General features: G+C 54.7%; 1 protein-coding gene and 1 long non-coding RNA gene across 2 annotated transcripts in view; one reads left to right on the plus strand and one right to left on the minus strand.

The window, feature by feature from the left end:
• Positions 1–66: 66 nt before the first annotated feature.
• On the minus strand, positions 67–26036 carry LOC132805465 (uncharacterized). Its single transcript, XR_009640918.1, has 3 exons — positions 25859–26036; positions 24222–24273; positions 67–1974 (listed from the first exon to the last, which is right to left on the minus strand). It is a non-coding gene; the product is annotated as an uncharacterized LOC132805465 (long non-coding RNA).
• The window catches only part of LOC132805464 (ubiquitin-conjugating enzyme E2 Q1), a 47299-nt gene continuing 45360 nt past the window's right edge, over positions 24183–26121 (plus strand). Inside the window, exon 1 of the mRNA XM_060820555.1 lies at positions 24183–24648. Coding sequence (XP_060676538.1) covers positions 24493–24648 — 156 coding nt within the window. The 5' untranslated portion in view covers positions 24183–24492. The remainder of the gene's footprint in view (positions 24649–26121) is intronic.

A 26121-nucleotide genomic window follows, 5' to 3' on the forward strand; every position in this document is an offset into this window, starting at 1 on the left:
AAATGGTAGGTTAGCCACAGGGCGGTAATAAAACCAGCACCTTGGTTGCCAATTCCCACATTTGAAGAATCTTTCACACGGGTTATAATTGATTGTGTAGGTCCCTTCCTGAGAACTAAAAGTGGGAACCAGTACTTGTTAACCAGAATGGATGTGTCTATCAGATTTTCCGAGGAAATTCCATTGTGGAATATCAAGGCTAAAAGGGTAGCAGAGGAGTTAGTAGCTTTCTTCACACGGTATGGGTGACCCAGAGAGATTCAGTCGCACCAAGGGTCACATTTTACTGCTAGGCTGTTTAATGAGGTTACAGATAGCTTAGGTAAACAGCACTTTAAATCCAGTGCGCATCATCCTGAATTCCAGGGAGCTTCGGAAAGGTGGCATCAGATCTTGAAGACCATGTTGAGAACATATTGTAAGGATTACCCGAATGATTGGGATAAAGGTGTCCCATTCGTAGCGTTTGCCATTAGGGATGCCCCAAACAAATCTACTCAGTTCACTCCCTTCGGGTTAATATTCGGACATGAAGTGAGAGGTCCTTTGAAATTAATTAAAGAAAAATTGACAGGGCCAAAGTTGGAGATCTCACACTTAGGTTAGTGTCAGGGGTTGAGGGAGACTAAATCGAGTAGGTGAGTTCACTAAACAGCACCTAAAGAGGGCACAGTGTAGAATGAAGCAGGTGGCAGATAAAAGCTCTGAGACTCGGACATTTTCCCGAGGGGATAACATCTTAGTACTGTTACCAGTGAGAGGCAATCCCTTCAAAGCCAGGTTTGGGGGTCCCTATCAGATTGACAAAAGGTTGAGGCAGGTGAACTATTTAGTAAAGATGTCAAATAGAAAAAAATGGTATTGAGTTGAACGTGTTGGAACTGTATTACATTAGAGAGAAAGAACTGGAGGAACAAGTGTTAGTTACTGCTCCGCAGAGTGAGGAATCAAATATAGATGATGTGGATTTTGAGGTGCCTCAAAATAGATTAAAAAATAAAGAATTCCTTGAGGAGTGGGCAGGGTTAGTCAGCTGCCTGTCTCAGGAATGTGGAACACAGCTGAAAGATTTGTGACTGCAGTATAAGATGGGGAGGACGAATGCTGTTGTACATGAAGTAGATGCTGGGAATACTGCTCAAATAAAACAACATTCCTATCGGCTTAATCGTTTCAAACCCAGACAGGTCCAGATGGAGGTGGAGGCCATGTCCAACAAGGTCTTCATCGAACTAAACCAGAGTGAGTGGAGTTCACTGATTGTCTTAGTTCCCAAAACAGACAGGGCTCGGTGATTCGGCATGGATTACCGGAAGGTCAACGCCGCCACAAAATCAAAGTTAAAAATCACACAGCACCAGGTTATAGTCCAACCCCAATCCAACACTGACATCTCCAAATCATGATTATAAAATCAGATTCATACCCAATTCCGAGACTGGAGGACTGTATCGCGAAAGTTGGACAAGCCAGTGACATCATCAAGTTGGGCTGAATGCATGGTTACTGGCAGGTACCTTTATCAGAGACGGTGAAAGAAGTTTCTGTGCTTGTAACGCAAAATGGGCTCTATCAATTTAAAGTGGAGCCTTTTGGAATGAAGAACGCACCTGCCACACTCCAAAGACCCATGAACAGAGTGGTGGCTGGGTTAACAGGCTGTGCTGTCTGCTTGGACGATGTGGTGATCTTTAGTAAGTCCTGGAAAGATCACATGGTACAGTGGGCAGAGCTCTTTGAACGACTACGAGAAGCAAAACTGGTGATAAACTAAAACAAAACGGAATTCGTGAAAGCAGAGGTGATGTTCTTGGGACATAACATCAATCGCGGAAGGTTGACCCCACGGAACGCAAAGATGAAGGGCATCGAGGAATCTCCACGAACCAACCTCGAAGACAGAGGTGCTTTGATTCTTAGGACTCAGTGGATTCGATCGGGAACAGCGGTGTAGTGGCACTGTTAACTGATCTGCTGAAGAAGAACACAAGGTTTCAGTGGACAGAACAATGCCAGGAGGCATCTGACAGCAATATTAACCACCAGTTATAGCTGCACCAAACTTTTCAAAACCTTTTAAAGTCACCATCGATGCTAGTGACATTGGAGTTGGAGCTGTACTCCTGTGGGAAGATGAGGATGGGATTGAACTGACAATTGGCAACTTTTTGAAGAAACTCAACATCCCCCAGAGGAAATACTCCATGATCAATAAAACTATTGAGTTTGGTCCTGGCCTTACTCATTTTAATGTGTATATCATGAATGATGTGTCGGAGATGATTGTGTACATGGATTACATACCTCTTACATTCTTAGGATGTTTTAAAAACTAGAATATGAGACTATTTTGTTGAAATTTTATGTTACAGACTTTTAATTTAAAAATTGGACATGTAGCGGGTCGTAAGAATGTAAGGGCAGATGGATTATTGCAGATTTAACTCATAAAGTTTAGATGAGATTTGTATTTATCCAATTATATATGTGGGAAGAAGTTAAGGTGAACTTTGATTAAGGTTATCTGTATGTTATGGTAATGTGTTTAAAGAATAGAAAAAAAGCCTTTTCGTTATGATGGTTCTTTTTTTTAAGGGAGAGGTGTTATGAAAGTTTAGAGGTGTATTGCACCTTTAAGAGAGTTGAAGCACTTAGCAAGCACACAGAGTACTGGAGAATTTACAATGGAACATTTGGTCGGGCAACTAGCAGTACCTGGGTTGCTATGAGACAAAAACAAATTCAAATTTGGCCAATCAGTTTAAATTATGCCCCAAGATACTAAACCCCAGTCTAGTTTGAATTTAATATTTTGACAATATTAAGACCAATGAAACGATCCGATGCTATGGGGTATAAAACCAAAAAAAAACTTGAACACTTGAAGGAGAACTGCCAAGCCACCAATATATGTGGATTGCCTAGAGAATAGCTCTCTTAAAAGTACCTTTAACGAGAAACGACCTGTGAAACAGAAATCCTTAAGAAGAAAAGAAGACAGAGGAAGATACAAAGAGATGACTTGACAGCTGGCTGGTTTTAAAGTTTGAATTTTTTGGTAAATCTTAATTGGGGGTTTTATCGGACCAGTATTATAGAAGGGAAGGTAAAAGATAGGTTAGAGGAAGGAGTTGTAAACAGTTGTTCGTTAATTATTCTCTGTTAGACTTAACGTTTACTTTAAATTGTGACCTCACATCACTCTTGCTTTGTTTGCACGTCCCATTAAATCCACGACACTCCCCTCCTTATTCCTTTCATGAATGAGAATGCCTCTCCCATTCTAGTCTATCCAGCTCTGCTCATGTATCCAAAAATCTCAATCAGATTTCTCTCTCTCTCTCTCTCTCTCTCTCTCTCTCTCTCTCAGCCTCCTTCTCTCCAAGGAGAACAGCCCCAATGTCTCTAATCTGTCCTTGTCCCTGGATCCCCATCCTTGGAAACCAGTCCTTCAGTCTACACCCTGCAATGTGTTCCCAGCTTTCTGATAATGTGGCATTCTCAACTGGACACAATACTCCAGCTGTGAAATAACAGGGTACACGTTCAGCATCACCTCCCTGCTCTTGGACTCTACGCCCCCGTTAACAAAGCCGAGGACACTGTCTGGTTTATTCCCTGCTCTCTCCCCCTGCCCAGCCACCTTCAATGATCTGTGCACATATACACTCAGCTGCCCCTGCTCCTCAAACTCTTCAGAATTCTGCTCCCTGTTTTATATTGTCTTACAATGTTCAAACAACCAAAGTGCATCACCTCACAGTTCTCTGTTATATTAACCTGTTCCTGCCTGCCCCCTGCTCCGAACTGTCCTACATTAAGCTGTTCCTGACCTCTGCCCCCTGCCCAGGCCTGTCCTACATTAACCTGTTCCTGCCCTCTGCACCCTGCCCCGACCTGTCCTACATTAACCTGTTCCTGCCAGCCCTCTGCCCCCTGCCCCGACCTGTCCTACATTAACCTGTTCCTGCCCTCTGCCCCCTGCCCCGACCTGTCCTACATTAACCTGTTCCTGCCAGCCCCCTGCCCTCTGCCCCGACCTGTCCTACATTAACCTGTTCCTGCTTGCCCTCTGCCCCCTGCCCCCACCTGTCCTACATTAACCTGTTCCTGCCCTCTGCCCCCTGCCCCGACCTGTCCTACATTAACCTGTTCCTGCCCTCTCCCCCCTGCCCCGACCTGTCCTACATTAACCTGTTCCTGCCAGCCCTCTGCTCCCTGCCCAGACCTGTCCTACATTAACCTGTTCCTGCCCACTCCCCCCTGCCCAGACCTGTCCTACATTAACCTGTTCCTGCCCACTCCCCCCTGCCCAGACCTGTCCTACATTAACCTGTTCCTGCCCTCTGCCCCCTGCCCCGACCTGTCCTACATTAACCTGTTCCTGCCCACTCCCCCCTGCCCCGACCTGTCCTACATTAACCTGTTCCTGCCCCCTGCCCCCTGCCCCAACCTGTCCTACATTAACCTGTTCCTGCCCCCTGCCCCCTGCCCCGACCTGTCCTACATTAACCTGTTCCTGCCCACTCCCCCCTGCCCCAACCTGTCCTACATTAACCTGTTCCTGCCCCCTGCCCCCTGCCCCGACCTGTCCTACATTAACCTGTTCCTGCCCTCTGCCCCCTGCCCCGACCTGTCCTACATTAACCGGTTCCTGCCTGCCCTCTGCCCCCTGCCCCGACCTGTCCTACATTAACCTGTTCCTGCCCTCTGCCCCCTGCCCCGACCTGTCCTACATTAACCTGTTCCTGCCTGCCCCCTGCCCTCTGCCCCGACCTGTCCTACATTGACCTGTTCTTGCCTGCCCTCTGCCCTCTGCCCCGACCTGTCCTACATTAACCTGTTCCTGCCAGCCCTCTGCCCCGACCTGTCCTACATTAACCTGTTCCTGCCAGCCCCCTGCCCCGACCTGTCCTACATTAACCTGTTCCTGCCCTCTGCCCCGACCTGTCCTACATTAACCGGTTCCTGCCTGCCCTCTGCCCCCTGCCCCGACCTGTCCTACATTAACCTGTTCCTGCCCTCTGCCCCCTGCCCCGACCTGTCCTACATTAACCTGTTCCTGCCCTCTGCCCCCTGCCCCGACCTGTCCTACATTAACCTGTTCCTGCCTGCCCCATGCCCTCTGCCCCGACCTGTCCTCCATTAACTTGTTCCTGCCCTCTGCCCCCTGCACCGACCCGTCCTACATTAACCTGTTCCTGCCCTCTGCCCCCTGCCCCGACCTGTCCTACATTAACCTGTTCCTGCCCTCTGCCCCCTGCCCCGACCTGTCCTACATTAACCTGTTCCTGCCTGCCCCCTGCCCTCTGCCCCGACCTGTCCTACATTAACTTGTTCCTGCCCTCTGCCCCCTGCCCTGACCCGTCCTACATTAACCTGTTCCTGCCCTCTGCCCCCTGCCCCGACCTGTCCTACATTAACCGGTTCCTGCCTGCCCTCTGCCCCCTGCCCAGACCTGTCCTACATTAACCTGTTCCTGCCCTCTGCCCCCTGCCCCGACCTGTCCTACATTAACCTGTTCCTGCCCTCTGCCCCCTGCCCCGACCTGTCCTACATTAACCTGTTCCTGCCTGCCCCCTGCCCTCTGCCCCGACCTGTCCTACATTAAACTGTTCCTGCTCTCTGCCCTCTGCCCCCTGCCCCGACCTGTCCTACATTAACCTGTTCCTGCCCCCTGCCCCCTGCCCCGACCTGTCCTACATTAACCGGTTCCTGCCCCCTGCCCCCTGCCCCGACCTGTCCTACATTAACCTGTTCCTGCCCCCTGCCCTCTGCCCCGACCTGTCCTACATTAACCTGTTCCTGCCCCCTGCCCTCTGCCCTCTGCCCCGACCTGTCCTACATTAACCTGTTCCTGCCCTCTGCAATCTGCCCCGACCTGTCATACATTAACCGGTTCCTGCCTGCCCCCTGCCCCCTGCCCTCTGCCCCGACCTGTCCTACATTAACCTGTTCCTGCCCCCTGCCCTCTGCCCTCTGCCCCGACCTGTCCTACATTAACCTGTTCCTGCCCCCTGCCCTCTGCCCCGACCTGTCCTACATTAACCTGTTCCTGCCCTCTGCCCTCTGCCCCGACCTGTCCTACATTAACCTGTTCCTGCCCCCTGCCCCCTGCCCTGTCCTGTCCTACATTAACCTGTTCCTGCCCCCTGCCCCCTGCCCCGACCTGTCCTACATTAACCTGTTCCTGCCCCCTGCCCTCTGCCCCCACCTGTCCTACATTAACCTGTTCCTGCCCGCTGCCCTCTGCCCCGACCTGTCCTACATTAACCTGTTCCTGACCTCTGCCCCCGGCCCTGACCTGTCCTACATTAACCTGTTCCTGCCTGCCCTCTGCCCTCTGCCCCGACCTGTCCTACATTAACCTGTACCTGCCCTCTGCCCCCTGCCCTGACCTGTCCTACATTAACCTGTTCCTGCCCCCTGCCCCCTGCCCCAACCTGTCCTACATTAACCTGTTCCTGCCCTTGGCACCCTGCCCCGACCTGTCCTACATTAACCTGTTCCTGCCCTCAGCCCTCTGCCCCGACCTGTCCTACATTAACCTGTTCCTGCCCTCTGCCCCCTGCCCTGACCTGTCCTACATTAACCTGTTCCTGCCCCCTGCCCCCTGCCCCAACCTGTCCTACATTAACCTGTTCCTGCCAGCCCCCTGCCCCCTGCCCCGACCTGTCCTACATTAACCTGTTCCTGCCAGTCCCCTGCCCTGCCCTGTCCTACATTAACCTGTTCCTGCCAGCCCCCTGCCCCCTGCCCCGACCTGTCCTACATTAACCTTTTCCTGCCCACTCCCCCCGCCCCGACCTGTCCTACATTAACCTGTTCCTGCCCCCTGCCCTCTGCCCCGACCTGTCCTACATTAACCTGTTCCTGCCTGCCCCCTGCCCCCTGCCCCGACCTGTCCTACATTAAACTGTTCCTGCCTGCCCCCTGCCCCCTGCCCCGACCTGTCCTACATTAACCTGTTCCTGCCCTCTGCCCCCTGCCCCGACCTGTCCTACATTAACCTGTTCCTGCCTGCCCCCTGCCCCCTGCCCCGACCTGTCCTACATTAACCTGTTCCTGCCCTCTGCCCCCTGCCCCGACCTGTCCTACATTAACCTGTTCCTGCCTGCCCCCTGCCCCCTGCCCCGACCTGTCCTACATTAACCTGTTCCTGCCCCCTGCCCTCTGCCCCGACCTGTCCTACATTAACCTGTTCCTGCCCTCTGCCCCCTGCCCCGACCTGTCCTACATTAACCTGTTCCTGCCCCCTGCCCTCTGCCCTCTGCCCCGACCTGTCCTACATTAACCTGTTCCTGCCCCCTGCCCTCTGCCCTCTGCCCCGACCTGTCCTACATTAACCTGTTCCTGCCCTCTGCCCCGACCTGTCCTACATTAACCTGTTCCTGCCCTCTGCCCTCTGCCCCGACCTGTCCTACATTAACCTGTTCCTGCCCCCTGCCCTGTCCTGTCCTACATTAACCTGTTCCTGCCCCCTGCCCCCTGCCCCGACCTGTCCTACATTAACCTGTTCCTGCCCCCTGCCCCCTGCCCCGACCTGTCCTACATTAACCTGTTCCTGCCCCCTGCCCTCTGCCCCCACCTGTCCTACATTAACCTGTTCCTGCCTGCCCTCTGCCCCGACCTGTCCTACATTAACCTGTTCCTGCCCTCTGCCCCCTGCCCCGACCTGTCCTACATTAACCTGTTCCTGCCTGCCCCCTGCCCTCTGCCCCGACCTGTCCTACATTAAACTGTTCCCGCCCTCTGCCCTCTGCCCCCTGCCCCGACCTGTCCTACATTAACCTGTTCCTGCCCCCTGCCCTCTGCCCCGACCTGTCCTACATTAACCTGTTCCTGCCCCCTGCCCTCTGCCCTCTGCCCCGACCTGTCCTACATTAACCTGTTCCTGCCCTCTGCCCCGACCTGTCCTACATTAACCTGTTCCTGCCCTCTGCCCTCTGCCCCGACCTGTCCTACATTAACCTGTTCCTGCCTCCTGCCCCCTGCCCTGTCCTGTCCTACATTAACCTGTTCCTGCCCCCTGCCCCCTGCCCCGACCTGTCCTACATTAACCTGTTCCTGCCCCCTGCCCTCTGCCCCCACCTGTCCTACATTAACCTGTTCCTGCCCGCTGCCCTCTGCCCCGACCTGTCCTACATTAACCTGTTCCTGCCCTCTGCCCCCGGCCCTGACCTGTCCTACATTAACCTGTTCCTGCCCCCTGCCCACTGCCCTCTGCCCAGACCTGTCCTACATTAACCTGTTCCTGCCTGCCCTCTGCCCTCTGCCCCGACCTGTCCTACATTAACCTGTTCCTGCCCTCTGCCCCCTGCCCTGACCTGTCCTACATTAACCTGTTCCTGCCCCCTGCCCCCTGCCCCAACCTGTCCTACATTAACCTGTTCCTGCCCTTGGCACCCTGCCCCGACCTGTCCTACATTAACCTGTTCCTGCCCTCAGCCCTCTGCCCCGACCTGTCCTACATTAACCTGTTCCTGCCCTCTGCCCCCTGCCCCGACCTGTCCTACATTAACCTGTTCCTGCCCCCTGCCCCCTGCCCCAACCTGTCCTACATTAACCTGTTCCTGCCAGCCCCCTGCCCCCTGCCCCGACCTGTCCTACATTAACCTGTTCCTGCCAGTCCCCTGCCCTGCCCTGTCCTACATTAACCTGTTCCTGCCAGCCCCCTGCCCCCTGCCCCGACCTGTCCTACATTAACCTTTTCCTGCCCACTCCCCCCTGCCCCGACCTGTCCTACATTAACCTGTTCCTGCCCCCTGCCCTCTGCCCCGACCTGTCCTACATTAACCTGTTCCTGCCTGCCCCCTGCCCCGACCTGTCCTACATTAAACTGTTCCTGCCTGCCCCCTGCCCCGACCTGTCCTACATTAACCTGTTCCTGCCCTCTGCCCCCTGCCCCGACCTGTCCTACATTAACCTGTTCCTGCCTGCCCCCTGCCCCCTGCCCCGACCTGTCCTACATTAACCTGTTCCTGCCCTCTGCCCCCTGCCCCGACCTGTCCTACATTAACCTGTTCCTGCCTGCCCCCTGCCCCCTGCCCCGACCTGTCCTACATTAACCTGTTCCAGCCCTCTGCCCCCTGCCCCGACCTGTCCTACATTAACCTGTTCTTGCCCCCTGCCCTCTGCCCTCTGCCCCGACCTGTCCTACATTAACCTGTTCCTGCCCTCTGCCCTCTGCCCCGACCTGTCCTACATTAACCTGTTCCTGCCCTCTGCCCCCTGCCCCGACCTGTCCTACATTAACCTGTTCCTGCCCCCTGCCCTCTGCCCTCTGCCCCGACCTGTCCTACATTAACCTGTTCCTGCCTGCCCTCTGCCCTCTGCCCCGACCTGTCCTACATTAACCTGTTCCTGCCCTCTGCCCCCTGCCCCGACCTGTCCTACATTAACCTGTTCCTGCCAGCCCCCTGCCCCCTGCCCCGACCTGTCCTACATTAACCTATTCCTGCCCACTCCCCCCTGCCCCGACCTGTCCTACATTAACCTGTTCCTGCCCTCTGCCCCCTGCCCCGACCTGTCCTACATTAACCTGTTCCTGCCAGCCCCCTGCCCCCTGCCCCGACCTGTCCTACATTAACCTGTTCCTGCCCTCTGCCCCCTGCCCCGACCTGTCCTACATTAACCTGTTCCTGCCAGCCCTCTGCCCCCTGCCCCGACCTGTCCTACATTAACCTGTTCCTGCCCTCTGCCCCCTGCCCCGACCTGTCCTACATTAACCTGTTCCTGCCAGCCCTCTGCCCCCTGCCCCGACCTGTCCTACATTAACGGGTTCCTGCCTGCCCTCTGCCCCCTGCCCCGACCTGTCCTACATTAACCTGTTCCTGCCCTCTGCCCCCTGCCCCGACCTGTCCTACATTAACCTGTTCCTGCCTGCCCTCTGCCCCCTGCCCCGACCTGTCCTACATTAACCTGTTCCTGCCCTCTGCCCCCTGCCCTGCCCTGTCCTACATTAACCAGTTCCTGCCCTCTGCCCCCTGCCCCGACCTGTCCTACATTAACCTGTTCCTGCCTGCCCTCTGCCCCCTGCCCCGACCTGTCCTACATTAACCTGTTCCTGCCCCCTGCCCTCTGCCCCGACCTGTCCTACATTAACCTGTTCCAGCCCTCTGCCCCCTGCCCCGACCTGTCCTACATTAACCAGTTCCTGCCCTCTGCCCCCTGCCCGGACCTGTCCTACATTAACCAGTTCCTGCCCTCTGCCCTCTGCCCCGACCTGTCCTACATTAACCTGTTCCTGCCTGCCCTCTGCCCCCTGCCCCGACCTGTCCTACATTAATCTGTTCCTGCCTGCCCTCTGCACCCTGCCCCGACCTGTCCTACATTAACCTGTTCCTGCCCTCTGCCCCCTGCCCCCTGCCCCGACCTGTCCTACATTAACCTGTTCCTGCCCTCTGCCCCCTGCCCCGACCTGTCCTACATTAACCTGTTCCTGCCCCCTGCCCTCTGCCCCGACCTGTCCTACATTAACCTGTTCCTGCCTGCCCTCTGCCCCGACCTGTCCTGCATTAACCTGTTCCTGCCTGCCCTCTGCCCTCTGCCCCGACCTGTCCTACATTAACCTGTTCCTGCCCCCTGCCCTCTGCACCCTGCCCCGACCTGTCCTACATTAACCTGTTCCTGCCCCCTGCCCTCTGCCCCCTGCCCCGACCTGCCCTACATTAACCTGTTCCTGCCCCCTGCCCTCTGCCCCCTGCCCCGAACTGTCCTACATTAACCTGTTCCTGCCTGCCCTCTGCCGCGACCTGTCCTACATTAACCTGTTCCTGCCCTCTGCCCCCTGCCCCGACCTGTCCTACATTAACCTGTTCCTGCCCCCGCCCTCTGCCCTCTGCCCCGACCTGTCCTACATTAACCTGTTCCTGCCCCCTGCCCTCTGCCCCGACCTGTCCTACATTAACCTGTTCCAGCCCTCTGCCCTCTGCCCCGACCTGTCCTACATTAACCTGTTCCAGCCCTCTGCCCTCTGCCCCGACCTGTCCTACATTAACCTGTTCCAGCCCTCTGCCCTCTGCCCCGACCTGTCCTACATTAACCTGTTCCTGCCTGCCCTCTGCCCCGACCTGTCCTACATTAACCTGTTCCAGCCCCCTGCCCTCTGCCCCGACCTGTCCTACATTAACCTGTTCCTGCCTGCCCTCTGCCCCGACCTGTCCTACATTAACCTGTTCCAGCCCTCTGCCCCCTGCCCCGACCTGTCCTACATTAACCTGTTCCTGCCCCCTGCCCTCTGCCCTCTGCCCCGACCTGTCCTACATTAACCTGTTCCTGCCTGCCCTCTGCCGCGACCTGTCCTACATTAACCTGTTCCTGCCCTCTGCCCTCTGCCACGACCTGTCCTACATTAACCTGTTCCTGCCCTCTGCCCCCTGCCCCGACCTGTCCTACATTAACCTGTTCCTGCCCTCTGCCCTCTGCCCCGACCTGTCCTACATTAACCTGTTCCTGCCCTCTGCCCTCTGCTCCCTGCCCCGACCTGTCCTACATTAACCTGTTCCTGCCCTCTGCCCTCTGCCCCGACCTGTCCTACATTAACCTGTTCCTGCCTGCCCTCTGCCTTCTGCCCCGACCTGTCCTACATTAACCTGTTCCTGCCAGCCCCCTGCCCTCTGCCCCGACCTGTCCTACATTAACCTGACCCTGATTGCCCCCTGCCCCCTGCCCCGACCTGTCCTACATTAACCTGTTCCAGCCCTCTGCCCTCTGCCCCGACCTGTCCTACATTAACCTGTTCCTGCCCTCTGCCCCCTGCCCCGACCTGTCCTACATTAACCTGTTCCTGCCAGCCCTCTGCCCCCTGCCCCGTCCTGTCCTACATTAACCTGTTCCTGCCCTCTGCCCTCTGCCCCGACCTGTCCTACATTAACCTGTTCCTGCCTTCTGCCCTCTGCCCCGACCTGTCCTACATTAACCTGTTTCTGCCCTCTGCCCCCTGCCCCGACCTGTCCTACATTAACCTGTTCCTGCCAGCCCTCTGCACCCTGCTCCCACCTGTCCTACATTAACCTGTTCCTGCCTGCCCTCTGCCCCTAACTGTCCTACATTAACCTGTTCCTGCCTGCCCTCTGCACCCAGCCCCGACCTGTCCTACATTAACCTGTTCCTGCCCCCTGCCCTCTGCCCCCTGCCCCGACCTGTCCTACATTAACCTGTTCCTGCCCCCTGCCCTCTGCCCCCTGCCCCGACCTGTCCTACATTAACCTGTTCCTGCCCCCTGCCCTCTGCCCCCTGCCCCGACCTGTCCTCCATTAACCTGTTCCTGCCTGCCCTCTGCCCCGACCTGTCCTACATTAACCTGTTCCTGCCCTCTGCCCCCTGCCCTGCCCTGTCCTACATTAACCTGTTCCTGCCCTCTGCCCCCTGCCCCGACCTGTCATACATTAACCTGTTCCTGCCCCCTGCCCTCTGCCCTCTGCCCCGACCTGTCCTACATTAACCTGTTCCTGCCTGCCCTCTGCCGCGACCTGTCCTACATTAACCTGTTCCTGCCACCTGCCCCCTGCCCCGACCTGTCCTACATTAACCTGTTCCTGCCTGCCCTCTGCCCTCTGCCCCGACCTGTCCTACATTAACCTGTTCCTGCCTGCCCTCTGCCCTCTGCCCCGACCTGTCCTACATTAACCTGTTCCTGCCTGCCCTCTGCCCTCTGCCCCGACCTGTCCTACATTAACCTGTTCCTGCCAGCCCCCTGCCCTCTGCCCCGACCTGTCCTACATTAACCTGTTCCTGCCAGCCCCCTGCCCTCTGCCCCGACCTGTCCTACATTAACCTGACCCTGATTGCCCCCTGCCCCCTGCCCCGACCTGTCCTACATTAACCTGTTCCTGCCAGCCCTCTGCCCCCTGCCCCCACCTGTCCTACATTAACCTGTTCCTGCCTGCCCTCTGCCCCTAACTGTCCTACATTAACCTGTTCCTGCCTGCCCTCTGCACCCTGCCCCGACCTGTCCTACATTAACCTGTTCCTGCCCCCTGCCCTCTGCCCCCTGCCCCGACCTGTCCTACATTAACCTGTTCCTGCCCCCTGCCCTCTGCCCCCTGCCCCGACCTGTCCTACATTAACCTGTTCCTGCCCCCTGCCCTCTGCCCCCTGCCCCGACCTGTCCTACATTAACCTGTTCCTGCCTGCCCTCTGCCCCGACCTGTCCTACATTAACCTGTTCCTGCCTGCCCTCTGCCGCGACCTGTCCTACATTAACCTGTTCCTGCCCTCTGCCCCCTGCCCTGCCCTGTCCTACATTAACCTGTTCCTGCCCTCTGCCCCCTGCCCCGACCTGTCATACATTAACCTGTTCCTGCCCCCTGCCCTCTGCCCTCTGCCCCGACCTGTCCTACATTAACCTGTTCCTGCCCTCTGCCCCCTGCCCCGACCTGTCCTACATTAACCTGTTCCTGCCAGCCCCCTGCCCTCTGCCCCGACCTGTCCTACATTAACCTGTTCCTGCCAGCCCCCTGCCCTCTGCCCCGACCTGTCCTACATTAACCTGACCCTGATTGCCCCCTGCCCCCTGCCCCGACCTGTCCTACATTAACCTGTTCCTGCCCTCTGCCCCCTGCCCCGACCTGTCCTACATTAACCTGTTCCTGCCAGCCCTTTGCCCCCTGCCCCGACCTGTCCTACATTAACCTGTTCCTGCCCCCTGCCCTCTGCCGCGACCTGTCCTACATTAACCTGTTCCTGCCCCCTGCCCTCTGCCCCGACCTGTCCTACATTAACCTGTTCCTGCCTGCCCTCTGCCCCGACCTGTCCTACATTAACCTGTTCCTGCCCCCTGCCCCCTGCCCCGACCTGTCCTACATTAACCTGTTCCAGCCCACTCCCCCCTGCCCCGACCTGTCCTACATTAACCTGTTCCTGCCCTCTGCCCCGACCTGTCCTACATTAACCTGTTCCTGCCCTCTGCCCCCTGCCCCGACCTGTCCTACATTAACCTGTTCCTGCCCTCTGCCCCCTGCCCCGACCTGTCCTACATTAACCTGTTCCTGCCCTCTGCCCCCTGCCCCCACCTGTCCTACATTAACCTGTTCCTGCCCTCTGCCCTCTGCCCCGACCTGTCCTACATTAACCTGTTCCTGCCCTCTGCCCCCTGCCCCGACCTGTCCTACATTAACCTGTTCCTGCCAGCCCTCTGCCCCCTGCCCCCACCTGTCCTACATTAACCTGTTCCTGCCTGCCCTCTGCCCCTAACTGTCCTACATTAACCTGTTCCTGCCTGCCCTCTGCCCCCTGCCCCGACCTGTCCTACTTTAACCTGTTCCTGCCTGCCCTCTGTCCCCGCCCCAACCTGTCCTACATTAACCTGTTCCTGCCTGCCCTCTGCCCCGACCTGTCCTACATTAACCTGTTCCTGTCAGTGCTCTGCTGCAGCAGTAGGTTATTTTCTGGGAATTGACTGTGTACCAACTGTTCCCATTTGCAATCATTCCAATGTCTCACTAAATAGTACATTGATAGCACAGGACTCTCCATTCGTGAAATGTAAGGGTTGTTTTTAAAGATACAAGATAATGATGAAGTGGAGAGAGAGATACTGATCCAGTGGTTGTCAGGTATGCCATTTTCTTCAATAAATTGTTTTTAATTCATTCACAGAATGTGGGTGCTGCTGGCTCAGGCAACATTCATGGTCAATCCCTAGTTGCCCCTTGAGAAGGTAGCTGTGAGTTGCCTTTTGATGCTGTGTGCTGTGACTTGACCCGCAATGTCTTTAGGAAGGGAATTCCAGGATTCTGACCCAGAAGGGACAGCGATATACGTCCGAGTCAGGGTGGTGAGTGGTTCGGAGGGGAACTTGCAGGGGGTGGTGTTCCCATGTATCTGCTGCCCTTGTCCGAGTCAGAAATGGTCATGGGTTTGGAAGGTGTTTTCTGTGGAGCCTTGGTGAGTTGCTGCCGTGCATCTTGTAGACGGTACACACTGCTGTTACTGAGCGTCGGTGGTGGGGGGAGGCTGCTTTGTCCTGGACGATGTTGAGTTTCTCGAGTGTTGTTGGAACTGCCCCCATCCTGGGGCAAGCAGGCTGTATTCCATCACACTCCTGACTTGTGCTTTGTAAATGAACAGGCTTTGGGGAGATAGGAGTGAGTTACTCGCTGCAGGATTCCCAGCCTCTGACCTGCGCTTGTAGCCACAATCCAGTTCAGTTTCTGGACAATGGTAACCCTCAGGGTGTTAATCGTGGAGGATTCAGCCACTGAATGTCACGTGGGGCATTGGTTGAATTCTGTCTTGTTGGGGGTGTTCATGCCTGGCATTAATGTGGCACGAATGTTACTTCCCATTTGTCAGAACAAGCCTGGATATTGTCCAGATCTGGTCACATTTGAACACGGCCTGCTTCAGTGTCTGAGCAGTGGTGGATGGTGTTGAACATTGTGCAATCATTGGTGAACTTCCTCACTTCTGACCTTATAGTGGAGGGCAGGTCATTGATATATGGTTGGGCTGAGGACACTACCCTGAGGAACTCCTGCAGAGAAGCCCTGGAGCTGAGATGACTGACCTCCAGCAACCATTCCTGAAGAAGGGCTCATGCCCGAAACGTCGATTCTCCTGCTCCTTGGATGCTGCCTGAGCTGCTGCGCTTTTCCAGCAACACATTTTCAGCTCTGATCTCCAGCATCTGCAGTCCTCACTTTCTCCTCCAACAACCACAACCATAACCATAGAACAGTACAGCACAGTACAGGCCCTTTGGCCCTCGATGTTATCTAAGATCAGACTAGCCAACATACCCTTCATTGAACTATCATCCATGGACCTGTCTAAGATTTGTTTAAATGTTTCTGATGTATCTGACCCTACCACCACCGCCGGCAGTGCATTCCACACACCCACCACTCTCTGTGTAAAGAACCGATCTCTGACATCTTCCCCAAACATTCCTCCAGACACCTTAAAATTACTCCCCCTCGTGATAGCCATTTCTGCCCTGGGAAAAAGGTCTCTGGCTATCCACTCTGTCTATGCCTCGCCTCATCTTGTAATCCTCGATCAGGTCATGTCTCATCTTTCTTTACTCCAATGAGAAAAGCCTTTCTTTCAGAAGACATGCCCTCCAGTCCAGCAGCATCCTGGTAAATCTCCGATGCACCCTCTCTAAAGCTTCCACATCCTTCCTATAATGAGGTGACTAGAACTGAACACAATATTCCAAGTGTGGTCTAACCAGTGGGTCGATAGAGCTGCAGCATAACCTTGTGACTCTTAAACTCAATCCCCCTGCTGATGAAAGCCAACACACCATATGCCTTCTTGACCACCTTATCAACCTGGGTGGCAACTCTAGGGACACAGACTCCAAGATTCCTCTGTTCCTCCACATTGTCAAGAATCCTGCCTTTAACCCTGCAATCTGCATTCAAATTCGACCTTCCAAAATAAATCACTTCACACTTTTCCAGGTTGAACTCCAACTCAGCCCAGTTCTACATCCTGTCAATTTCCCGTTGCAACCTACAACAGCCCTCCACACTATCCACCAGGGTTCGTGTCATCAGCAAACTTACTAATTACCCCTTCCACTTCCTTATCCAAGTCATTTATAAAAATCACAAAGAGCAGAGGTCCCACAGCCAATCCCTGTGGAACACAACTGGTCACCAAGTGGCATCTCTGTGGGTATATGAATAGGAAGGGTTTGGAGGGATATGGGCCAAATGGTGACAAATGGGACTGGATTAATTGAGGATATCTGGTTGGCTAGGACAAGTTGGACCGAAGGGTATGTTTCCGTGCTGTATAGTTCAATGACTCTATAACCGTCAGGTTTGGAAAACAATGCTTTTCTCATTTCAATTCACAATCAAAAAACACAGAAAGGTAAAAAAAAAATACAGTTGACATCATTTGAACTCTCAGTTCCGACCCACATCAGGTCCTGATCAACTTTGACCTCGCTGTGCTCACTGACCTCTCAGTCTGGCAAATGCCTCAATGTAAAAATTATCATCCCTGTTTCCATATCCTGCCCACACCTCACCACCACCCAATGTCCTGCAGCCAACAAGCGTCTGCTGTTTCAAATACAATTACCATTTAAAATGAGGATTTCACATGTTACTGATCACCCAACAATAGCCAGAATACATACTAACCACATTTCACCTCGAAACACCATCATGTCAATTTCCATTGTGAATTACAGTGTCAATATTTCCCCATTCAAATGGCTGTTTGGAATAATAGGAAGATGGTTGATGTAAAAAAGGAGGATGTGCAGAAAACTTTGAAAATTGTAAGGATAGATAAATCCCCTGGGCCAGATGGGATGTATCCTAGATTACTACAGGAAGCAAGGGAAGAGATTGCTGTGCCTTTGGCAATGATCAGTCCTCAATGTTCGTGTTAGATGACTGGAGGGTGGTAAATATTATTCCCTTGTTCAAGAAGGGGAATAGGCATAATCCTGGGAATTACAGACCAGTCAGTCTCACGCCTGTGGTGGGCAAAGTATTGGAGAGGATTCTGAGAGACAGGAAAACCACAGTTTGATTAGAGATAGTCAGCATGGCTTTGTGAGGGGCGGGTCATGCCTCGCAAACCTTATTGAATTCTTTAAGGATGTGACAAAAAGCATTGATGAAGGTAGAGAGTGGATGTGGTGTACATGGATCTTAGCACGGTATCTGATAAAGTTGCTCAGGGTAGGCTCCTTCAGAAAGTAAGAGGGTGTGAGATACGGGGAAATCTGGCCATCAGGATACAGAATTGGCTGGCCCAGAGAAGACACAGGGTGGTGGTAGATAGAAAGTATTCAGCCTGGAGCGTGGTGACCAGTGGTGTTCGCTGCTAAAAATGTGTTGCTGGAAAAGCGCAGCAGGTCAGGCAGCATCCAAGGAGCAGGAGAATCAACGTTTCGGGCCTGAGCCCTTCTTCAGGAAGGTCTCCTGAAAAGCATTGAGAAAAGCATTGTTTTCCAAACCTGACGGTTATAGAGTCATTGAAACTGTACAGCATGGAAACATACCCTTCGGTCCAACTTATCCTAGCCAACCAGATATCCTCAATTAATCCATCCCATTTGTCACCATTTGGCCCATATCCCTCCAAACTCTTCCTATTTATATACCCACTGAGATGCCTTTTAAATGGTGTAACTGTACCAGCCTCCACCACTTCCTCTGGCAGCTCATTCCATACATGTACCACCCTCTGTGTGAAAAGGTTGCCCCTTATGTTCCTTTTAACTCTTTCCCCTCTCTCCCTGAACCTATGCCCTCTAGTTTTGGACTCCCCCACCCTGGGGAAAAGACCTTGACTTACCCATGCCCCTCACGATTTTATAAACCTCTAATAAGGTCACCCCTCAGCCACCGACACTCCAGGGAAAACAGCCCCAGCCTGTTCAGCATCTCCGCATAGTCAAATCCTCTAACCCTGGCAACATCCTTGGAAGTCTTTTCTGAACCCTTTCCTTGGGACATTTGCAAGGCAGAGATGAATAGACTCTTGATAAGCAAGGGGTGAAAGGTTAACGGGGATGGGCAGGAATGTGGAGTAATCAGTCACAATCTTATTGGATGTCAGAAGAGGACTGAGGAGCTGAATAGTATTATCCTGTTTCTAATTCTGATGTGCGTGCCCTCTGATACAGCAGGAGGCATTTGCAAAGAGCCTCATCCATAATTGCCCAGAGGGCATTAAGGGTTAGCCCTATCCCTGTTGGATCTGGAGTCACATGTAGGTCCAGGCGAAGTGGTTGAAAATGTGTTGCTGGAAAAGCGCAGCAGGTCAGGCAGCATCCAATGAGCAGGAGAATTGACTTTTCGGGCATAAGCCCTTCTTCAGAAGGGCTCATGCCCGAAACGTCGATTCTCCTGCTCATTGGATGCTGCTTGACCTGCTGCGCTTTTCCAGCAACACATTTTTCAGCTCTGATCTCCAGCATCTGCAGTCCTCACTTTCTCCCAGGTGAAGTGAACAGACTTCCTTCCATGAAAGGCATTTGTGATAGTTTTATTTCGACAAGGGTCACAGATTTTTACAGAATTCAAATTTCACCCAGACGTCACGATGAACTTGGCTTCCACATCCCCGGAGCACGAGCTCAGGGCTGTAGATCACAAGGCCAGCAACATTATCACTATTCCACTCCCCATCGCATCCACCCCGCCCCCCTCCTCCAAACGGGCAGAAATTAGTCTACAAAAACAGAAGCATCACTGGGTCTGGAATGTTTTGGGACTTCCCAAGCTCACTACGCAAATGAAATTCTTCCTTTCAAAACTTTAAATTCTCTCTTTAAAAGGGTTTAGCCCCGCTGCCTCACAGCGCCAGGGACCTGGGTTCAATTCCTCAGGCGACTGTCTGTGTGGGGTTTGCATATTCTTCCGTGTGTGTTTCCTCCGGGTGCTCTAGTTTCCTCCGGAGTTCTAAGATGTGCAGGTCAGGGTGGATTGGCCGTGGGATATTGTCCCATAGTGTCCAGGGATATGCAGGTTAGGGTGGATTGGCCATGGGATATTGTCCCATAGTGTCCAGGGATATGCAGGTTAGGGTGGATTGGCCATGGGAAATTGTCCCATAGTGCCCAGGGATGTGCAGGTTAGGGTGGATTGGCCATGGGAAATTGTCCCATAGTGCCCAGGGATGTGCAGGTTAGGGTGGATTGGCCATGGGAAATTGTCCCGTAGTGCCCAGGGATGTGCAGGTTAGGGTGAATTGGCCATGGGAAATTGTCCCATAGTGTCCAGGGATGTGCAGGTTAGGGTGGATTGGCCATGGGAAATTGTCCCATAGTGCCCAGGAATGTGCAGGTTAGGGTGGATTGGCCATGGGGAATTGTCCCATAGTGCCCAGGGATGTGCAGGTTAGGGTGAATTGGCCATGGGAATTGTCCCATAGTGCCCAGGGATGTGCAGGTTAGGGTGGATTAGCCATAGGAAATTGTCGCTGAAAATGTGTTGCTGGTTAAAGCACAGCAGGTTAGGCAGCATCCAAGGAACAGGAAATTCGACGTTTCGGACATAAGCCCTTCATCAGGAATGAGGAGAGTGTGCCAGGCAGGCTAAGATAAAAGGTAGGGAGGAGGGACTTGGGGGAGGGGCTATGGAGATGTGATAGGTGGAAGGAGGTCAAGGTGAGGGTGATAGGCCGGAGTGGGGTGGGGACAGAGAGGTCAGGAAGAAGATTGCAGGTTAGGAGGGCGGTGCTGAGTTGAGGGAACCGACTCAGACACGGTGGGGGGAGGGGAAATGAGGAAACTGGAGAAATCTGAGTTCATTCCTGGTGGTTGGAGGGTTCCCAGGGGGAAGATGAGGCGCTCTTCCTCCAACCGTCGTGTTGTTATGTTCTGCCGATGGAGGAGTCCCAGGACCTGCATGTCCTCGGTGGAGTGGGAGGGAGAGTTAAAGTGTTGAGCCACGGGGTGGTTGGATTGGTTGGTCCGGGCGTCCCAGAGGTGTTCTCTGAAGTGTTCCGCAAGTAGGCGGCCTGTCTCCCCAATATAGAGGAGGCCACATCGGGTGCAGCGGATGCAATAGATGATGTGTGTGGAAATTGTCCCATAGTGTCCAGGGATGTGCAGGTTAGGGTGGATTGGCCATGGGAAATTTTCTCATAGTGCCGAGGGATGTGCAGGTTAGGGTGGATTGGCCATGGGAAATTGTCCGATAGTGCCCAGGGATGTGCAGGTTAGGGTGGGTTGGCCATGGGAAATTGTCCCATAGTGTCCAGGGATGTGCAGGTTAGGGTGGATTGGCCATGGGAAATTTTCTCATAGTGCCGAGGGATGTGCAGGTTAGGGTGGATTGGCCATGGGAAATTGTCCGATAGTGCCCAGGGATGTGCAGGTTAGGGTGGATTGGCCATGGGAAATTGTCCCATAGTGTCCAGGGATGTGCAGGTTAGGGTGGATTGGCCATGGGGAAATTGTCCGATAGTGCCCAGCGTTGCATGGGTTAGTATGGGAAATGCAGGCGAAAGTGAGGAGTGCAGATGCTGGAGATTAGAGTCGTGAGTGTGGTGCTGGAAAAGCACAGCAGGTCAGGCAGCATCCGAGGAGCAGAAGAATTGACATTTCGGGCAAAAGCCCTTCATCAGGAATGAGGCTGTGAGCCGAGAAGGTGGAGAGATAAATGAGGGGGTGTTGGGGCTGGGTGGTACTGGGAGGACGGTATCGGAGAGTGTGATGGGTAGATGGAGGTGGTGGTAAAGGTGATAGGTCAGAGAGGAGGGTGGAGCGGAGAGGTGGGAAGGAAGATGGACAGGTCATGAAGGTGTTTGGGAAATGTAGGGTTACAGGGATAGGAAATGGGGGTAGGTCTGGATGGGAATGCTCTTTGGAGGGTCGATGAGGACTCGATGGACCAAGTGGCCTGTTTCCACACTGTAGGGATTCTACGAACCTGTGTGAACACAGTCCTCCATGTGCAGGAGGAGGCCATTCAGCCCATTAGAGTCTCAATACATGAATGATGTGCCTTAAAGTATATTTCCCTTGATTTCCCTCTCCCAGTCTCACCCTGTCTGTTTGGACAGTCATTGTGAATCCCCCTGTTCAATGCCTTGTGCAGAGCCCTTCCGGGGGGAGATAGTTTTATATGTGTGGTACTGATACCTGCCCTCACCCCCACCCCTAGCAGATATTCCCTGTCCAATAAGGCAGCTGCTGGTCCCCTGGAGATTAGATTAGATTGGAGCCCTTCCTGAAGAAGGGCTTATGCCCGAAACGTCGATTCTCCTGTTCCTTGGATGCTGCCTGACCTGCTGTGCTTTAACCAGCAACACATTTTCAGCGGCAATTTACCACGGCCAATTCACCCAACCTGCACATCTTTGGGACTGTGGGAGGAAACCGGAGCACCCGAAGGGAACTCACGCAGAACGTGCAAACTCCACACAGACAGTCGCCCGAGGCTGGAATCGAACCTGGGACCCTGTGAGACAGCAATGCTAACCACTGAGCCGTCTGGGAGGGGGCTACTGAAATTCAGGATGGCTCTGACAAGTTGGAATTTACCCCACCCCCCACCCCTTCCCCTACCAAACTCCTGTCACAACACATCAATGGTCGGAATTTTTGTGGTGCAGCAGGAGGCTATTTGGCCCATCATGCCTATACCAGCCCTTTCCCTCAATACCCCGCACACCGTTTCTGTCCAAATAACCATCCCTCTCTCATACCTCAGCTGAACCAGCCTCCACCACATTTCCAGGCGGTGCGTTCCAGCTCCCCCACCCCCCGAGAAGGTATTTTCTCGCAAACCACCTTGTTTCATTTGCACCTGTCTTTTGTTTTCTACACTCTCTTGGGGCTTATTTATTTTCCTCCTTGTATTTGGGTGTGTGTGTGTGTTGGGATTAGAGGAATGAAAAGGTCTAGCCCAACGGCTCTGAGAAGTGGGGGCCTCAGTTCGGCCGTTCGGCCCGTCCAGCCTGTTCTGGGGGATGAAGACGTGTGCCACCATTTCGGTCTGTGGATCGGAATCACTTCCGGGAGGGGGCGGTGCTGCTTTAAGAGTGGGTGTCGCTTTAAGGGGCAGTGGTTGCTCTGTCTGTGTCTGTGTAATTTTTCTTTGGCCTCTCTTTTCTCTCTCTCTCTGGGATCTCACGGGTTTTTGATCGCGATCAGGATGGATGCTGGGACCCTGGGCTCGTCGCTCGTCGCCATTTTGGGGGTTTTGAAGAAGTTTTTTTAAATTTTGTTTGTGTTTTGGGGCGAGGAGGAGGTTGGGGGGGGGGGGGAGAGACACAGAGGGAGGAACTCAACCTTGTTTTGGGGAGGGGGGGAACAGACTGTGTGCTGCAGCTGAGCCTGCCTCTGCCTACCCTCCTGTAGAAGGTGTCCCTCCCCTCCCTATCCTTCACCCTCCTACCCTCCCCTCCCCTCCTAATAAGCAGTCTCCTTAATACCCCTCTTTCTCTGTCCCAACTAAATCAAGCCCCATCTAAACCTCTGTCACACCTAAATAAAGATCCTCTCTCCCACTCTGTCCCACCAAATAAGCCCCATCTGTCGCCCTCATACCCCTCTCTCTGTTCCTCTAATACACCCTTCCCTTGTATCCCCCTAATCCTCCCCCTCTCCGTGTCCCCCAATAATCCCCTGTCCCTCTCTGTAATTACCCTCCTCTCTCTCTCCCCCCCCCCCTCTGTAATTACCCTGTCCCCCTCTCTCTCCCCTTCACACTCTCCCTTCCTCTCTCTCTCCCCTTCTCTGTAATTATCCTCCTCCCTCTCTCTCTCCCTCCCCCCTCTGTAATTACCCCCTCCCCCTCTCTCTCTCCTCTCTCCCTCTCCCCCCTCTCTGTAATTACCCCCCTCTCCTTCTCTCTCCCCCTCTCCCCCCTTCTCTCTCCCCCTCTCCCTCCTCTCTCCCCCTGTAATAACCCCCCTCCCTCACTCACTCCCCTTCTCTCTGTAATCACCCCCCTCCCTCACACTCTCTCTCTCTGTCTCTCTCTGTAATTACTCCCTCCTCCTCTCCCCCCCCTCCCTCCTCCTCTCCCCCCCCCCCCTCCTCCTCTCCCCCCCCTCCCTCCTCCTCTCTCCCCCCCCTCCCTCCTCCTCTCTCCCCCCCCCCCTCCTCCTCCTCTCTCCCCCCCCTCCCTCCTCCTCCTCTCTCCCCCCCCTCCCTCCTCCTCCTCTCCCCCCTCCCTCCCTCCTCCTCTCTCCCTCTCCCCCTCCCTCCCGCCTCCTCTCTCCCTCTCCCCCTCCCTCCCTCCTCCTCTCTCCCTCCCCCTTCCTCCCTCCTCCTCTCTCCCCCCCCTCCCTCCTCCTCCTCTCTCCCCCCCCCTCCCTCCTCCTCCTCTCTTCCCCCCCCTCCCTCCTCCTCCTCCTCTCTTCCCCCCCTCCCTCCTCCTCTCTTCCCCCCCTCCCTCCTCCTCTCTTCCCCCCCCTCCCTCCTCCTCTCTCTCCCCCCCCCTCCCTCCTCCTCTCTCTTCCCCCCCTCCCTCCTCCTCTCTCTCCCCCCCCCTCCCTCCTCCTCTCTCTCCCCCCCCTCCCTCCCCTCCTCCTCTCTCTCCCCCCCCCCTCCCTCCTCTCTCTCTCCCCCCCCCCCCTCCCTCCTCCTCTCTCCCCCCCCCCCCCTCCCTCCTCCTCTCTCCCCCCCCCCCTCCCTCCTCCTCTCTCCCCCCCCCTCCCTCCTCCCTCTCTCCCCCCCCCCCCTCCCTCCTCCTCTCTCCCCCCCCCCCTCCCCCCTCCTCTCTCCCCCCCCCCCTCCCTCCTCCTCTCTCCCCCCCCTCTGTCTGCCCCTCCTCAGTAAGAGTTACCTTTCACTCCTTCCTGGTCTCCATTACGTGCTTTGTGCCTGACGAATCATTTCTGAAAGGGGGAGGGAAAAGAAACCAAGTCGATTTTTAAAAAAAAGACATTGGGGGGGAGGTCTCCTGATTTTTTTTCCCCCCTGTTTGGAATTTTTTTTGGTTTTTTTTTGTTGTTGTTGTTTAAAAATAAAACAAACAACCTCGCCACCCCCCTCCCTCCCCCCGACCCGAAATAAAGAAGGGAGAAAAAAAATCCGCCGTCGGAAATGGTGAGAAAATGTCGGGCTCTGCGTTGAAACAGGAGCTCAAACTCTTAGAGTCGATCTTTCACCAGAGACACGAGAGGTTCCGTATCGTCTCCGGATCCCTGGACGAGATCAGCTGCCAGTTTGTCACCCAGGAACAGATCCTGCTCATTCACTGTAACATCACGGTGAGTAATGTGAGTGCCAGGGGCCTCCGGGACCAGAGAAAGACCAGAACCCCCCACCCTCCAACTTCAAAGGAGGTAGCCCTAGAGATGGAGGGAGTTTGGGGGGGGGGGGGGGTCTGGTTTGGGGATGACTGGAGGGGGTGGGGGGCAGAACTTGGCCTAGGTTTGGGGATTAATATGTTTGGGGAGGTTGGAGAGAGAAAGGGGGCTTCAGCCACTACCATCTTCAAACCTACACTCCTTCCCCTCCTTCCCCCGTCTCCCCCCCCCCCCCAACCTCCTCCCGTCTCCCCTCCCCCGTCTTCTCCCCCCAACCTCCCCCGTCTTCTCCCCCCCAACCTCCACCCCCTCAACCTCCACCCCCTCAACCTCCCCCGTCTTCTTTCCCCCCCCAACCTCCCCGTCTTCTCCCCCCCACCTCCTCCCGTCTCCCCTCCCCATCTCCCCTCCCCCGTCTTCTCTCCCCGTCTTCTCCCCCGTCTTCTTCCCCCCAACCTCCCCGTCTTCTTCCCCCCAACCACCCCGTCTTCTTCCCCCCAACCACCCCGTCTTCTCCCACCCAACCTCCCCCCGTCTTCTCCCCCCCAACTTCCCCGTCTTCTCCCCCCAACCTCCCCCCGTTTCCCCCGTCTTCTCCCCCCCAACATCCCCCCCCCGTTTCCCCCGTCTTCTCCCCCCCCAACATCCCCCCCGTTTCCCCCGTCTCCCCCCCCCCCCATCTTCCCCCCCCAACCTCCCCCGTCTCCCCACCCCCCCCAACTTCCCCCCTCCTTTGCCCCCACCAAAACCGAATGGTATGGGAACTAGGCAGAGGCTGGTAGCGTTTCACACATTCCCAGAAAGTAACCAAGGATAGTGGAAGGTGCTACATTGTAATCAGGGGAAAAAAGGCCAACTTTGTAACCCAGGCTGAAATGGCAACATTTCCGCACCCCCCACCCATGTTACAATGTTGGGGGTCAAAATCGCAACATTGTGTCTGGGGTGGTGCAGAGGAAACAATATAACTTTGGGGAAATGCAACATTGTAACCAAGAAAGGGTTCCCCCTCCCCAGAAGTAATTGGTAACATTGTATCCCACACTGTACAACACACACTGTTGTTGCTTCCTCAGGACAATGACCCCCAATATCCCCAGATTTTCGAACTCTTTTCCCCCCCTCCCTCCTTTTTTTTATCAAAATTGAACCCAGATTCGGGCTCCCGTACCTCTTCAACACCCAGAGTCTTCAAGTCAGATTGACTGCTTGTTCTCTTTTTTTTCAATCTTTGTTTTGGAAAGCGAGACTGAAATTAGCCCCCAGCCCCCAACAGTGTGTTTCCCACACGCCCAAGGCGGGTGGGGGAAGAGGCATTTTGCGACTGACTGGCGTTGCAGTGTTGTAAAGCAAGCTATTTTTCATCAAAGAAAAACCAATGAGGCCTGGCCTGAAAGTTTCTGTGTGGAATTTGGAGCAACACAAGGAGGGGGG

This window comes from Hemiscyllium ocellatum, chromosome 50 (assembly GCF_020745735.1).
Source record: "Hemiscyllium ocellatum isolate sHemOce1 chromosome 50, sHemOce1.pat.X.cur, whole genome shotgun sequence".
Lineage (NCBI taxonomy): Eukaryota > Metazoa > Chordata > Chondrichthyes > Orectolobiformes > Hemiscylliidae > Hemiscyllium > Hemiscyllium ocellatum.